At 29.5% G+C, this 17,961-nt stretch overlaps 1 protein-coding gene across 1 annotated transcript; it reads right to left on the reverse strand.

Moving 5' to 3' along the window:
- Positions 1–4,815: 4,815 nt before the first annotated feature.
- Positions 4,816–6,953, reverse strand: LOC146956754 (ENTH/VHS family protein). The gene is made up of 4 exons (XM_085731224.1): positions 6,627–6,953; positions 6,281–6,403; positions 6,007–6,168; positions 4,816–5,543 (listed from the first exon to the last, which is right to left on the reverse strand). The coding sequence occupies exons 1-4, from the start codon at positions 6,731–6,733 to the stop codon at positions 5,051–5,053; spliced, it is 885 nt and encodes a 294-aa protein (XP_085587350.1). The 5' UTR covers positions 6,734–6,953; the 3' UTR covers positions 4,816–5,050.
- Positions 6,954–17,961: the final 11,008 nt, after the last annotated feature.

A 17,961-nucleotide genomic window follows, 5' to 3' on the forward strand; every position in this document is an offset into this window, starting at 1 on the left:
ATATAGGCTCTACATAATTGAGCTCAACTCACAAAGTTCTAATGGGCCTAACCCATTTCTATTCTAACCCAAAATGTTACTACTCACTTAACGGTAAAATATAACACTAACGATCACTTAACGGTAAAATAAATAATTACTCCACTCTCCAACACTTAGTAAAATAATAACTCTTACTAAGCACTAAAAATAACCTTCAACAAAAATTACAAAATTACCCTTGCTCTCAAAATGACCAAAATGCCCCTAAGTCCAAAATGACTAAAATACCCTTCTAACACCGAATTCTACAATTCTCGACTAAAAATACACACAGAGGCAAATAATCACATAAGAGCACATATAACACACATAAATAAATAATAAAATAAATCTAGTGAAAAATCGGGCTGTTACACATATAACAATCTAAAAATTATAGGGATTAAACAATAAAGAAGCACTATTTTATTGATGAAAAACAACCCAAATTCAGAAGTACATAAATTGCGCAAATCCAATAACAACCAACTTTCCGCAATAACCATAATGTAAATCAAAACACAAACTAACACAAAACATAGTTTCTGGCTAAACATCAAAGCCTTCTTCATGAAACTAAAAATTACATTAGGGAAAACAAAATACTAATGATAAATCTATCATGACACCACCAAATCCGTTCCAAAGAATGCACTTGATTTCTCAAAGTAAGGAGAAATCCTAGGTATAGGATATTAAAAAAAACATATCAGAAAAAACAAACAAAAGTTTTAAGAAACTACACGCATTTTCATAAAACACATTTTCTTAAAACACTCTATATTCTACATTCAAGAAAAGGAAAGAAAAACTAAAAAAGAATTGACGTAAAAAGAAACAACATCTCAAAATTCACAAAACCTAAACCTCATATCACAATAATCATTATCAATTTCCCTAAAATATTACAACCCTAAGAAATCACAAGCATTTTCATAATCAAAATCAATAAAAAGTTTAAAAATAATAAAAAAAATGAAATTTACCTCTTCAATCCACCAGCATAATACTCCTACAGTTCAACAGACCCGAAATCAGAATCTTGATCGCATTTCACATCACGCAAAGTCCGAATCCCACTTTGCCGACTACCAGGGGAGTACGTGAAGGCGATTGCGAAGGAGGAGAATCATCAGGATGAAAATCAGGGGAAATAGAGGACGGGATTCATGAGGGGAGAATAGAGAGATCTGAATTTGATGTGAGATTCTCTTCAGGGTATGTTTACTCTCAACCACGGTTCTCGCGGTGGTTTCTGGTGAGGTGGCCGGAACTGGAGGTGGATGAAGAGAAGTCGCGATTGAGAGAGGAGAAGAGCAACGATTGAGAGAGAAGAGGGAAAATGAGAGAGAAAACAGAGGTTTGATTTGAGCAAGATGAAAGTGTTGGAAAGAGACTTGTATTGAGTGTGTGTATTTGTCATTGGAAACTGACTAAATTAAATGCTTTGTAATTTTCAAAACAACTAATTTCAAAGAAGATTTATCAGCCATTGATTTCAATTGGCATTGAATCAACGGTCAAGAATGTTTGGAGCCAAAACCATTTAGGTTTAGGGTTTGCAAAGTCATTAGAAATGTTAACAAAGATTAGATAGAAGTATGACTAGACCATGGACCCGTGCATCGCACGGGTCATATCAACTATAATATTTAATAATAAGAATAAAGTATATCACATTATAGATTTGACCCATAATTGAAATTAAAATAGTCCCTAAAAAAAACAGGGCGTTTGATATTGGATATCAATTAAGAGAAGCAAAATTAAATCAAGAAAATTGTTGGTGGCTTAGTGGTGAAAATGTTGAGAAGAAGCCATTAAGGCTTGGGTTCGAATCCCTTTAAAGGCTTTTTTCAATAAAGATTTTTTAGATTAATTGCGTGGAGAAAGGAGGGAAATCTTTAGATTAGAATTAGAGTTTAATTAGGGTTAAGTATAGCTTGACCGGTTAAGATTTATAAAGTTCGAATCCCTTTAAAGGCTTTTTTCAATAAAGATTTTTTAGATTAATTGCGTGGAGAAAGGAGGGAAATCTTTAGATTAGAATTAGAGTTTAATTAGGGTTAAGTATAGCTTGACCGGTTAAGATTTATAAATGAGAGATAACAGAAGATCATGTGGAAGATACACAAACATAGCGGTGGAGTATTTTTGAGAGGCTTTCTTTTTTCAACACATTCTTGGAAGCTTTATAGTACCATCCCTCAAGCTTTTATTTTTACTAGTTTGTACATCGAACGGCAAAATTAATATAGGTAATTTTCGTTTCCTTTTTTTACAAGAGGTAACTTTTGTTAGTATTTATGTAAATTTCTATTCTAACTAAACAAGAATAAATTCAAATATTAAAATAAAAGTGTAGATATCAAGTTTTTTTCCTTTATCATTTAAAAAATGCAACAAACTAGATGAGTATATCTATACTTAATTTTTTATTGTCCCAATTATACTCTTAAACAACTTTTTTTATAATAATTTTTTTTTTTGCACAAATCAAAATGATATTTATATTAACAGCAACAGTGAAGCTCCCTGCACAAGGAGTGCAAAGAACACCACCGATCAAAGTTTACAGAAACAAGGAGCCAAAAAGAGCACCAGCAAAACAGACAAAAAAATAATTAGTGGACACCCATACAAGGTAGCGGATGTTTCTACCAATCATGATCACAGTAATTCAATGATGTTTGTTTTTCTTTCAACCACAAAAAAGAGACTAACTTGACTTTCTCAATAAGAACCATGGAGTAGACGTCGTATTTTTTATATTTATAATAAAGGTTGTTGTTTCTATCATGAAAAAAAAATAGATTATATTTTTTGTTGTATTGTTGGTGTCATTGAAATAGATAGTCATGGTTAGTTTGGTTTTTATTTTGTGGTGGTCGGGGTTCGAACCCCGGACCTTGCATATTTTATGCATTGTCCATACCAACTGAGCTAAGCTCACGAGGACGGTTTGTTATAACTTGAAAGCAACAAATATTTATATTTTTAGTTTTAATCAAAATAAAATTTCACAAAAAACATCATTCATAATTTACAAACGTTTGTGCAAGAAAAATAATAGAAAGACGGACACGTGAGTGCCTCTCTTTTCGTTAGTATTAAGAAAATAGATTCGTGAAAAGAATATTGAAGTTTTAGAAGAAGAAAAATCAGAAATATTTTGAATCCTTTCTGAAGAAAAGATCAGAAAAATTCTGTTTAGAAAATGAAATTTCTGATTTTTTTTTTGGTTATTTTTTTTTTGAAAAATTATACCGTTAGAGTTTAAATAAATATCAAGCTTATTTAGTTTTTGGTGGTGTTCGGAGCGCCGAACTTTGCATATATTATGTGCTGTCTCTACCAACTGAGCTAAGTTCACGATGACAAGTTTATTTTGTTTTATAAATAATAATGGGCGCAGCTATTAGTTTTTAATATAAAAATTAAGTACAAAAGTATTATATATATTTTTTTATAAATAATGGGCATATATTTTATTATTTTGAAGCCGGTTGAAGGCAACATGCCACAAGTTGTGAGGATTAATTTGCGCAATCACCGGTTTTTTTTTTCCTTAGGGTATCATAAAGGATGTGGAGGAACCTACATCTTTAAGTTATGATGAAGAAATGGACCTTCATCACCACAAATCCATTCAATCATTGAAAATGAAGAGGAATATGTTCTTAAACAGCAAATGACACATTCATCGTTTCATATAATATTGTTATTGTTGCTTCCCTTTCTCTCATTAGTTTCTTATGGGAATACTAGTATATATTTTTGATAATTTTTTTTTTTTTTTTTTTTATATATGAAACTGTCGGAGCATTACTGTATTATGTTATATAATATATAATAATATGATATGATAGTTAGATATGCACAGGGTAGCCCTACCAATGCATAATTAGTCCTCAAATGCGACAAATGCTCACATACTTAGGGAAACAAAATTGGTAACTAGTGTAATGTTCTTCGTATCTTATACTCAAGCAAAATTACCTAATTGTGTACAGCAATTTTTTGTTAATTGTGTGAAGTGTGTCTACAAATGGATGTTTTGTCACTACGATCATGAAATTTCGGATTAGTTAATTGTTAACTTGGACGGCCTAATGTGCATGTGTGTGGATTTTTATAAAGTTCTTGGTTTGAAAAACGTCGTGAGTTTTGACTCTGAATTTTTTAGAACAAACAAAGATACGAAAACAAATGCATATAAAATGAGTAAGGTTCTGTTTGTTTTGAAGGAGAGGAGGGTTTGTAAAAATAATGAAGGAAGACGTGGAAAAAAATGGAGAGCTATGAGAGTAGAGGGTTATGGAGTTCAGTTTTTTTTTTTTATAATACAAAATCTCTTAATTAGAGGAACTAAAAAAATTGTATTTCTTTGCTTAAAAAAAATTGCATTTCAAAGTTAAAAATACAATAATCATAAGTATTTATTTATCATTCTCTATAATACCACTATCTCAAAAAATTTAAAAGATTTCTCTATTTTTTCATCTAATCTCATCTCTCCAAAACTCTTCCCTCCTTTCATCTCCAAACTCTCAAACCGAACTTAAAAGTAAATTGATTTGAATTGTAAAAGAGGTGCAACAAAACATTACTAGAGGATGGTGCGACAGACCGTAGAACTACTGAAAATTATAAGCTTTAAAACGTAAATGCTTAAAAGTTTTTTTTGAATCAAATTAATGCTTAGTCCAAGTTTAGGCTCAAAAGTAAGGTGTTTTCAATGGCTATAAATGATGCACACATGCCAAATAAAGGGCTTGCCCAACTGCCCAAGTATTAAGATGAGTCAAACATTAATCTTAGGCCTCCACATTTTGACTCAAAGGAAGGACTTGCAACAATTGAGCAAATAAGCGCTCTTGATATTACATTGCGTATATCATATATATGTTATGAAATTTACAAAAAAATTATATATAATGCTAAATATGACTAACATGCATGCCATGCAAATGACATTTTCTAGCATTATATTATATAGTATATATACAATAACAATACAATTCTTAATTTAAAACCAAAGTGAATATTGTCGATCATATCTCCTTTTAGTAACTTTCCTCCCAACATCAGAGATGCATCTAAATTCAATCTTTTCACGATCATTACCACCAATAATCTTTGAACACATTTCACTAACAAACCCTTTTGGTTTTCCCATTTCTCCATCTTTATCATCATCAGAATCAATCAAAATCTCTTCAATTGCTGGACCATCCCAAAGGTGTTTTTCATCCACATTATTCTTTTGTGGCACATTAGTAGGAGTGCCTGAGGAAGAAAATGAACAAAATGATGAAGATCCTGGTGATGCTAATTGATCAGAAGATAATGAGCTAGGTGATGTTGTTCTTGATGATGGAGAGCTCAATGAACCTCCAAAACCTTGTATTTCAGTTGTTATTTTTAGTGCCTTCAAACGTGCCTCTTTTAGACCTTCTCCACCTTGTAAAAGTCTTAGTATTTCGTTTGATAGGTTTTGCATTCTACATCCCCAATTAAACCTGAAATCAATAATTAACAAGTTGATTTATGATGTATATTATTTAAGAATGAACATTCAAACCAAAATTATGAATAGATAACAAAACTAAATTATATAAAAACACTGTTGCGTTGGTCTTACTAGAACTATTAAGATTACTTAAGTAAGGTCTCGAGTTTGAGTATTATGAATAGAAAAAAAATGTGATTGAAAGAGAGAATCTAATTAAAGATGGTCAATCACATTTCTCAACAAAAAAATTAACGTGAAAACTCACCTATGCTTACTCAAGTTAGATTTATTTTAGAAGATACACACATATTTTTCAACTAGCCTAGCACTTTGGCACTTCTATAATTCCATTTCCCAAATTTTAACTGATGTTGTAAATTAAACTTAATGAACAAACAAATTAAGGTACCATATATTAACTGGGTTAAAAGTTTTTTCCCTTCTTGAAGATGGGTTAAAAGGTTAATTACCCTCTTTCATCAATATGAGTAAAATTTCCTAGTTCTTCAATAATTTCTGTATCGCATTGAAATTCTTGAGCAAAATCTATTGGACCATGGGTGAGCATGAATTCTAGAAGAACTAGTGCTTTGTAAGATTGCCTCCATTGTTCCCAATCAACATTGTACAACCTGCACTTTTAATCATATATGGTAAATTTGAAATATTTGTTTATGTATTTAATATGTAATATGCAATTTCGGCAACAAAAAAATAATAATACTAATTTGCAAAATTATATACCTTCTATGAAGAACATCAACAATCCTCCAATATTCATCAATATTAAAAGATGCCTCTGCAATTTTAGTCATTGTTTTTGCATCAGGGCTGCAATCATCCTTATTTGTTGCTTCCTCAGCCAACCTAATTAATCACAAATCATAAATATTATTATAACATGTTAATGCCCCTTAATCATAATTATGTATTAACAAACTAAGAGTCACATTTTATTTACAAAAGCAAAATTTAGAAGTTATTAGCACTAATAATTTATATATGCAATAATATTCTCCCTTTAATTTCTTAAACAAAGCATTAAATCATAAGTGCATAAAAAACACAAGTAAAATATACACATACTTACAATTCAGCTCCTGTAACATCTGTAAATGTCATCCTAGCAGATTTGTACTTTTCTTGTAGGAAATTTGTTGTCTGCTTTTTAATTTGATCTAGGAGTAGGCTACCCATTTCAACTATATCAGATCAAACTTTGATTAATTGGTTGATTATGAATATTGTTATCTTAATGTATGAAATTTATTTCTTTAGAAAATAGTTGTTACAATAATATAAGCTAAACAATCAACAAAAATGGTGACTCAATGGAAAATGGTGAAAAGAGGATAAACCATGGAAGTGTGTTAATTGAAGCCTATAAGAATGCATTTATGGATGGCCAAAATTATAGCTCAGATAATGTAGGAACAGTGTTCATTGATGACTGGAAAACAAATGAAACAAGAAAAAGGGAGGGATTGGACCAATATTAGAAAGTTGACCAAATATAATAATATATTGTATGAATTTTACTCTAGCCATAATTTTCATACAATATTGGCTATACTGAAAACTAGGATCTTCACACAATACCAACCATATATATAGATTCACATTGTTATTATCTTAAAATTCAAATTGTTAATTTAAATCCTTCTTATATACTTTCTTCCTTGGGTTATTAACTTCTTCCTATGGTTCTTGTGACAACTTCAATATCCTTCAATTTCTTGAATACCCATATTCTATTGGATCAATCCTGTAAAAAAAATATGCAATGGATCAATAGAAATATACACATGTATCTAATTTATCATGTGCTCAATATTTTGGTCATTGCTGTTTTATTTTAGTCCATAAAATATTTGTTAATTTGTTTTTTTTAATAGAGTTTTTCTATCATGTGAAAATTCACACATGTTAAGAAGTTTAAATAGTAATTTTGTATTGAAATTTTTAAATTTTATATTAAATATATAACTTTTTAATGAATGATTGTTGCTTTTAAAAAAAAAAAGTTGTTACTTTTAGATTGTTTAACATGTGCAATATTGTACATGTTATAGACAAACCCTTTTTAATAAACAAGTATTTTATTAACTTAAATAAAATAAGAATCAACACAAGCAAAGAAAGTTATATATTTGCAAGAATTAAAATCAAACCAAATTACAGAGACTAAAAGTAAAAAACTATATATTTGTAGGGACCAAAAATATATTTATATCTTATTAAATTAATTTTTTTTAAGAAGTATTATTAAATTAAATATAATTTAGTTGAATAAATATGATTTAATAATTACTTAGGTTGAATATTATTTAATCAAGTCAACATTTTGTGTTTAATTTGGTATATTTTAGTTTTTTAAAAAAAAGTGAATCATTAATTATTGAATGATTTAGAGTTTGACACATGAGATCCGGAGTAAAACATTCCATTTTTTAAGAGGACTAAAAATGAAATTTGATATATTTATAGGGGGTAAAAAATTATTTAACCTTGTTTTTTATGGTAAAATTTTTTATACATATTTCTATCTTTATCTTGTTAATGAAAATTTTCCTTTAACTTTTTATTATATAAAAAACACCTTTAGTTGTATACATAATAAGTTATTTTTCATTATATATTTTATAATATTATGAAAGATGATAAAAATATACCTGTTAATTTTTTAAAACCAAAGTATCCTCCAATCACGACTACGAAGACTATTGATGATTCACATTTATATGTTTTTCTGTCATTTTGCAGTTGTTTGAGTCAATTTTAGGAATGTTTTGGTTAAGTTCTGCAAGAAGTTGAAGAAATTGTCATTGTACTGAGATAGGGCGATTTTACTTTACCTTTAGAGAAAGATAGGGCGACTTTCAGAGAAAAACATAGGGCAAGAGTGTTAGGAAGTGGATTTCACAAGGTTGTTAGAGAAATCAAAGATCTTGCAATGAACTTTCATTTTTTTTTCCTTCCATTTTTATAAAGCTACCATGACAATGAGTAGCTAAATCTCATTTGTTGGGATTAGATGTACTTGATCAAGCATAGTATGTACTCCTTTTGATCCTTTAATATTTGATTCTAGTCTTTTACTTGATATTGATATTATCCTTGCTATTCATGTTTATGTTTGATTTAAAATGATATTGAAAAATACTTTTTGAATCTAGGTTTAGGATAATCATCTATTAAAACTTGAATTCTAGAAAGGGGGGTTTAGGTTTTGGTAACCACTTTAAATATCAAAGCTTAATGATATCGGATCGTTTAATAGATTGAGAAATCGTCGATTAAACGATACGATCGAAGTCACAAATTATTTAGAGATATTTTTTCGACAGATTATTTAGACAAATTATTTAGACATAAATGATGTTGTCGAGTGATATGTGATAATATCAATTAAAAGCTAGAATCCGTATATGTGGTCATAAGGATATATGCGAAGCTTGGTCAACGAAATCTAATCCTAACCGTTTTTAAGCCTTATTAAATCTATGTTTAATTATCGTATTTTAGTCCGATTAGTTTTTACAAAAAACAAACAATCAAACCCTAACTTAAGATAATAATTGATGTTGAATGGTTTGTGATATCGCATTAGTCCCTGTGAAAACGATACTTGAATACTTACTTTTGGTTAATACAAAAATATTACATCACCAAGATAGTGGCAGAGCAAAAAAAAAAAAATTAAACTGGACTCTCCAAAATAAACTATAATATATAAATATAAAATTTATGCTCCAATAATCATTAAATACAAATTTGATCATAAAAAAATTAAACTGATTATTTACACATTTGGAGTGGCTTGAAAGGTAGGGCACATAGTAATTTTTCAAAAGTCATTGATATTTTAGTAATTTCACATGTGCATCGCGCACATAGTTTTAAAAAAATCAAGGTTTTTGCATTTTCTTTATAAGGCAACACCCATTTCAAATTAGGCATTGCAACAAAACTCATACTCGCGTTTACTCGTCTGAACTCATCCCGATTTGATAGGTTTTCCTTGTTTTGTCTGGGTTTGGTTATGAGTATAGGTTTTCCCCGATATCAAAACAAAGGTAACAGACGGGTAACGAGGATATAAGTACCCACCCTGAACCCATACAAAAACTCGTCCCAAATGTAGAAAATTACTTTATTACTCATTGATATTTGCCATGTTATATAATTTCCAATTCATATTTAAAGGAGCAACCAAATTTACTAGTCAAGGAAATGTTAAAATGATAATAGGGTTAATAGTGTCTTATCCCCCTACAATATAGGTCATTTTTTGTTTTCCCCCTGTAAAATTTTCTTTTTGGATTCCGTCCTTGTAATTTGAAGTTTTTTGTTTTTGGACCTTCATGAATTTTGACTGTACAAAATCGATGATATGGCAGGGGGTAAACCAAAATTTTCTCAAATTAATAGGGGGTAAACCAAAATTTGCTCAAATTGCAGGGGGTAAACCGAAATTTCCTCAAATTACAGGGGGCAAAATTTTTCATGAAGGTCTAAAACCAAACAATCTTCAAATTACAAGGACGGAATCTAAATAAAATATTTTACAGGGGGAAAACCGGAAATGACCTATATTACAGGGGGTAAAACACTATTAACCCATGATAATATTGTTGAATAATGTATTACGACATTGCCCTCGAAGTTGAAAAACTTTTTTTTTTATTAAAAAAATGATTCAGTGTGCGGAAGGGGATGGGGTGGGGATACCCAAACCCGTTGGGGACGAGCATGAGATTCAATTTCTCGTCCCTGTTGGGTATGGGTAGACTAACAGGTAAGTATATGGGAGTCGTGGATGGGGACGGGGAAGGTAAAACATGTCCTCACCCTGCCCCATTGCCATACCTATTTCAAATCTAAGAGTTGAAATATTGCATCATAGAGCTTAGAAACGTGGTTTTAAGGAGATCAAGGCTGGAGATTCAACATAAAAATAGGATTGAAGCCTCATGTTCATTATCAAGTTATGTATAATTTATCAATCATGTTGCTATGCCTATTTTGATTATGAGTATCTAATTTCCTTTAACTAAGTCCTAGATAAATTTCTTTTGAGCTATTTGACCCATGTAATCGTTGAGTATCCTTTATGCAATTGCAAACGTAAAATTATTCAGTTATCTTTGTGTTTATTGTCTTTCACATGTTGATACATATATTAATTGATTTTAAGATTCAACTAATTACTAACTCTAACTTTTAGATCTTGATATAAGATAATTAAAAACAATTAGCGACTTTAAAAGTATTGAACTATTGTTTGGTTTGTGATATTATATCACCGTTCGATCGAAATTTTTATATTTACAAACTCACCTAAGACATTAGAGTGTTCTGATTAGAGAAAAGAGTTATAAATAAGGACATTGGTCTTAACCATTTTGTTAATTAATCGTAATTCTAGCAAAGTAATTGTAATTTATGAACGTGATTATCAAATAAGGAAAAAAAAGGTTTCAGAAGACCTAATCATCTTTAATTTATAATTTTAATCAAAGTCTTTCAATTATTGTTATTCAACCTATATGCCAAGCATACCCCTCCGGTTTTGCATATTTAGTACGATAAAATTGTTAAGTCAAAATTGAAACAATCGACGTGGATACGAACTTATATTTTATTACTTGACAACAGTTTAGTACAATTGCTAAACTATCCATCACTAATCCTCAAATAAATGACATTTATTTAAGGTGTTGACGTCTCTCAACAAATATTTTTCATACACATCAATCACTCTTTACCAAATAGTTAAGGGGTCCAAATATCTATCATTTGTATCACACTAAGTATATATATCTTATTATCTTATATTTACTAGTGTGTACTTTTGTCATACACGGGATGTTTTTAATTTTTGTATAGGAATTTTTCTTAGCAATAATATGGACATAAAAAAAATCTAAAGATTAGGAAAAATAATAAATCAATTAAACTAAAATATAGTATGGAATTTGGCCGGATAATTAACTCATTAAACATGGTTCATGAATCAAATGAAAGAGTATTTTGAGAAAACTCTCAATCCCAGTAGTAGAATTTTGCCTATGTTATATATACTTTATTTGAGGTGTTTTTGTATTTTTGTTTTGGGGTGTTTGTAGGTGTAGTTGAATATGCTTTAAGATTTTTATATTTATGCAGGTTTGAACTTTGTATTTGTGTATATCAATTAAACACGGTATGTTTTTTTTAGCAAATTAAACACGATATGTTTGTTATAGCTTTTATTTTAATTCGATATTTGTCTTTTTGAAATTAAAATACAAGGTCAAATATCTAAAGTTGTTGATTTTTTTTTTAAATAAAAAAAATGCCTTTTGAATTATGTGGTTCAAGATAAGGAGCTGAATCTAATAAGGTGAATCAAGTTGTTCGTGAAATTTAAACGAGCCGAACTCGAACTAAAACAGAAACTCATATCAAACTTTAGTCGAGTTTCAAGTTGAATAAATTATTATCGAGTCGAGTTCAGATAAATACAACTCAATTAATTTCGAACTTTACCAAAGATGCTTATCAATTTTACTAAAAAAAGTGGTTTTTATAATATAAAAAGGAGAAGAATCGTATTATTTATTAAAATTTACTACTTCAATATCCATATTAGTTAAATGCTCCCAATAATATTAAATTATATACTTGTATGTACCTTTTTTTTTCGATTAGTAATTGTAGAAAATATGAACTTATTAGGAAAAAATAATCATCCCTTAAAAAAATCATGTTGTAGTGAAAATTTTGAATAAATAATATATATCTACAATATTCACTTAAATTAGAACATATATTTGTCTATGCGTACATATTTTTTTTTAATTCTCTTCAAAAACGGTTGTAAATGATCATTAGTGTATGTTTAATTAATAATTTTAAAAAATCAATATCTAATCAAATAATATAGTTCCTTTACCTAATCAAATAATATTGTCCAACAACCTTTTTCACTAAAATTTAAAATAATACAATAAACTATAGTGTAATAGCTCAGTGGTAAGAGCTTAGACTTGTAACATACTAACATCCAAGTATCGAGTTCAAATCTCATCGAAGATCGAAGACAGTTGTAAACTGGCCAACAATGCCACTTGAATTAATCAAAAAAATTCGTCTTTCCTATTTTTTTTCTTTAAAAAAAACTACGACATTATAATTTTTTTCTTCCTCTTTCAAAAACAATAATAATTCCCTCTTCCAATTAACACTTACGAATAAGCATGAAGTTTTCAACTTTCAATTAATCACTTAAACATAAACTTTTTCAGACAAATTACAATCAAAACACAATATAGGATTTAATTCAATTAATTCATGCATGATATAATTGACAACAACCAATATCATATCTTGATACATTAATAATCTAGAAGAACAAATTCCTTTAAAGAAAATATTTCTAGAGCTTTAACTCCAAATTCACTGATGTGTCATTGATGATGTTAATGAAGACATTTTTCTCGATGGGTTTATCCAACATGTTGATATATGGCTTAGTTCCATCGATCGGAGAGACTTCCATACCACCAGTCCCTTGTTGTTGTGGTTGCTGAAATAACTTGCTTTTAACGAAGGTTTTGTTTTCATGTAATGATTTTGGCATGGGAAAATTGGGTGGTAAAGGGTTGGCCATTGATTCGGCCTGAGGATTGGTATGGTTTAATCTTGCAATAGCAAGATTTTCTTGAGCCATATGAGACTCAAGGTGGCTTATGAGTGATTCGAAGTTTGTGCAATCATGATTGCACAATCCACATACAAAATTATTGATATTGCTACGGTTGTTCTCTTGAGCGAAATCGTCACCCATGTTGATTGATGATAATTTTGGAATAAACTATCAGAGTGAATTAAGATATCAGAGAATGAAGGCTTTTATAGAGATAGAGAGTTAGACTTTTTATGTCTTTTTTACTTTTCTCTCATCCTCTCTCCTAACTTTTTTTTATCTCTCTCCATTAAAAAAATAAAAATATCATCATAGAGAGATATGATTAAGAGAGAGGTAGAGAGTTAGGAGAGGGGAGAGAAATGTGAAGGAGATTATCCAATTTATTTTTTATATTAGAAAAAATTTGTGTTCTCTTTATTTAAGTATAAATAATGTGAAAGGAGATTGTTTTTTTGAGAAGGAGAGAAAAATTAATAATTTATTAATAATGTGAAAGGACAAACAATATTAAAAAAATAAATACCGTAAATGAGACAAAAAATACTATACAAAGGGAGTACGACATATACATTGAATGCAAAAATAACCATTTTGACGCTAATAATTATAATTCAATATTTCTCTTAACATTTATTACATTTCCATTTAAGATAATAAATAGTTGATCCGCATATAGTCTAAATGCGTATTTAAAATAATAAACTTTGATACCACAATAGTTGTTAAAATTCATCATTCCACTCCTTAAAAAAAATTCATCATTCTACACAAATTACAAAAATATGATAAATGAAAGAAAAAAATATGTTGTTTTATAAATTTATCTATATTATCCATTGATATATTCTCATTATCATTAACTAGCATTTAGACGGGCATAGAGTGCGTAACTATCCGTTTATTATTGCGTTAACATGTGTAAATTATGAACAATATATTTTATAAAATTAATTAGATTTTGATTAAGATTATATATATATAGATGCGGTAAATGTATATTAGTGAGAGATTTTTTTTTGAGAGGGAGAGAAAAATTAATAATTTATTAATAATGCGAAAGGACAAACAATATTAAATAAATAAATACCGTAAATGAGACAAATAATACTATATAAAGGGAGTACGACATATACATTGAATGCAAAAATAACCATTTTGACGCTAATTATAATTCAATATTTCTCACAACGTTTATTACATTTCCATTTAAGATAATAAATAGTTGATTCGTATATAGTCTAAATGCGTATTTAAAATAATAAAAAAATGAAAGAAAAAATATGTTGTTTTATTAATTTATTTATATTATATATTGATGTATTCTCATTATCACAAACTAGCATTTAGACGGATACAGAGTACATGTCTATCCGTTTTTTTTAAACATGTGTAAATTATGAACAATATTTTTTTTATAAAATTAGTTAGATTTCGATTAAGATTATAGATATACATGTTTGTAATTTCAAATTGTAACAACATGCTTATATTTTTAATTTACAGCAAAAATATAACAAGTTTTATCTTTATCCCCTTTTTGTACCAATATATATATATATATATATATATATATATATATATATATATATATATATATATATATGGATTAATTAAGTAAATGGTCCCTATAAATATTCAAAATTTCATTTTTAGTCCCTACAAAATAAAATCGCACTTTTTAGTCCCTGTAAAATTTTCGTCAGCATTTTTAGTCCCTGTAAAATTTTCGATCAACATTTTTAGTCCCTGTAAAAATTTTACGTTAGCATTTTTGGTCCCTAAAATGCTAAAGGAAAATGTCACAAGGACTAAAAAGTGTGATTTTATTTTATAGGGACTAAAAACAAAATTCAGAATATTTATAGGAACCATTTACTTAATTAACTCTCTCTCTCTCTCTCTCTATATATATATATATATATATATATATATATATATATATATATATATATATATATTCAATGATATCGACAATATAATATTATTTGAAAATGTGAGAAGTTATTTATGATGAGAAAGATATTGAATGTTAGAAGTTATTTATGATGAGTTTGTATGATTGTTCATTTTATATGAAAATGTTTGCTTGACCTAAAATAAGATTTAGCGCAGTTGTGATGATTATGTTTAATTGTATATCTATTTTTTTCCCGATCAATTAACCTAGTGGCTAGAAATCCATCTTATGAAGTGAATAAATGAAGTGTCTGAAGTTCGAACCCTGACCGTTGCATAAATTATGCAATGCCTTTACCAATTGAGCTAAACTCACGGGGACAATTGTCTATCTACTTTATTGCATTGGTTATCATTTTTTCGGTATATACCACAATCAAATAATCTTGGCAAATAAGATCAAAATAAGCGCCTCTAGTGCATGATATTATTCCTTTATATATATATATATAAAATGCATGATATTGTTCCTATTGTTTTATATATAAAATGCATGATATTGTTCCTATTGTAGTAGAATCGTTACTATTACAATGAAATTTAATTGATTTTTAATTAAATATGTATATAATATTATAAAAAATAAACAATTTCTATAATATTGTAGTTTTTAATTACATATATATATATATATATATAAATTTATTATCAAAGTCAAAATAAATTATTATTATATTTATATATGTAGATTTAATTAATATTTTGATAATCCATAAATTAAATTTCAATTGGCGTTACCATAAACATCCAAATGTCAATTTATATGTTCAATCAACATTTTCTTATATATAAAGCTCTTAATAGAGGAGGCAGGGAAGGTAAAGTCTTTTCTCATTTCTTTGCCTTAAACCATTATCATACATCATGGCCGCCATGTTTTTCATCCTCAACCAGCCTTATTTTGCCTGCACATTTTGCAGCCAAGTTTTCACCAACTACCAATTAATGACAACCCATTTTCAGTCTCATTTCGCTCAAGAAAACCTTATCATGAGAAGTCTTTACCAGATTAACTCTCAAAGAGTACTTTTGCAACCAAATTTTCCAATAGTAATGTTGATGGAGGGAACTTATGGAAGTTTTGGTGGAAATATAGTTTTTCAGCAACCACCACAACAACCTTGGTTGATGTCTCAACCAATAACAAATCAATTCTTGCATACTAACATGCAAGTTGTTGCTTCACAACCTCTCATGTCATCTTTGGGGAACAATGTTAATGCTAATAACGTGACCTCATTTGTAGCTCCACCAATTTCTAGAGAAAATGCTGCCATAGAGGTGTCTCCAACCGATAAAACTAAGATATATATAGACCAACTGGATAAACCAATCGATAACAATGTGTTTGTCAATTCTGCTGATATCAATGATGACTCATTGAATCTGCAGTTAGAACTCTAGAGTTTTAAGGTTTTTTCCCCTTTTAATTAGTGTCATAAGATATGATATCATTGGCTGAAAAAATAAACATTGTACACAACATATCGCCTTAAAATGAAGTTGTGTTAATAATAAATTATATTTTATCTGCATTATTATAAATATTATGTTTAGAATATTTATCTATTTCAAGTTATTTATCACTCAAGCTGCCTTATCCTCTAGTCTGGTGTTGGAATTGGCTTCTCAAGTAGTGCACGTTGACATGCATTCGAATGTAGTGGAGCAGTCATGTCCGGACTCCCGAGAGGAGGAGGTAGTTCCTCGGTCTCCAGATACGACTGCTACACTCTCATCCTCAGTTGCGCATGAAAATGTGCATAGTTTGTAGCGCACGATGACGTGCAACCTGGCTATCCTCTCGGCTCTCTTATTGCCCGATCCATCCTTGTTGAGACAGAATTGGTATCTAAAATGGAGAGGCTAGATCAGAATGAACCCCCATCACTGGTAACACATGCCACATATTCTGATGAACACAGTGACAAGGTTTTAGTTGTTCATGAGTATACTCACAACAACCCAATCATTCAGCAAGACTTGGAATTATGGCGTCGCATCCTTGAGTATGATAAAGGAAATGCTGAGATGCCTTTCACTCCGGTTTTATCTAAGAGGCAGAAACAACAGGTAAAGAAACAACTTCAGATAGGGAAACCGTCGTATAGAACCTGATCCGGGGGGATCCTTCTCCAACTGATCAATGAATGTTTTATATTGGAATGCCTACGGTTTTGGTCTTTCCTGGTATTGGCATCGTATTGGTGTTACTAAATTTTGCACAAATAATAGAGGTAATTTATCGTCGAATCTTTGGGCTCTTTGGGGTTCTGAGGTTACCCCCATTGTTATTTTTGTGTCGGCACAATGTATTGCTTGTCAGCAGTTGTCTGTCTATATTGCGGCGGTTTATGCTAGTAATTCTTATTTGACCCGTAGACAGTTGTGGGCGGATCTTACTCATCTACAATCGTTTCAGGGCACAGTTTGGTTCTCAGTGTTGCCTCAGGCTTTGCAGGCTGAGTTCTTTAGGGATCGTTATGGAATGCCTAATTACAGGTTTCCTTAGGTGGCTTTTTTTATCCGTTATCATTTATTTTTATTTTTTGCTTTTTGTTTTGAGGGTTTTGGCCTAATCCCCCCTCTTGTATATCTTTTTCCCCCTTTTTTAATAAAATTTTCATTGAGCTTGATGGCATAGAAAGGGTTCTTTGAGGTGCCATCCTAATTGGGATGTCGTCGCTTCCTCTTAAATGTTTGTCCTTGCTCTTGGCTTAGAAAAAAAAGAAGTTATTTATCACTTTACAATATTGAGACAACATTTTTTTTTAAA

This window comes from Medicago sativa, chromosome 1 (assembly GCF_051527215.1).
Source record: "Medicago sativa cultivar Bolivia chromosome 1, Bolivia_mono, whole genome shotgun sequence".
NCBI classification, from domain to species: domain Eukaryota; kingdom Viridiplantae; phylum Streptophyta; class Magnoliopsida; order Fabales; family Fabaceae; genus Medicago; species Medicago sativa.

Coding starts and splice junctions, on each gene's coding strand:
- LOC146956754 (XM_085731224.1), bottom strand. CDS start 6,733: ATGGGTAGCCTACTCCTAGATCAAATTAAAAAGCAGACAACAAATTTC. Junction 6,404..6,626: donor GATGTTACAGGAGCTGAATT/GTAAGTATGTGT, acceptor GTGATTAATTAG/GTTGGCTGAGGAAGCAACAA. Junction 5,544..6,006: donor ACTCATATTGATGAAAGAGG/GTAATTAACCTT, acceptor TATTGATTTCAG/GTTTAATTGGGGATGTAGAA.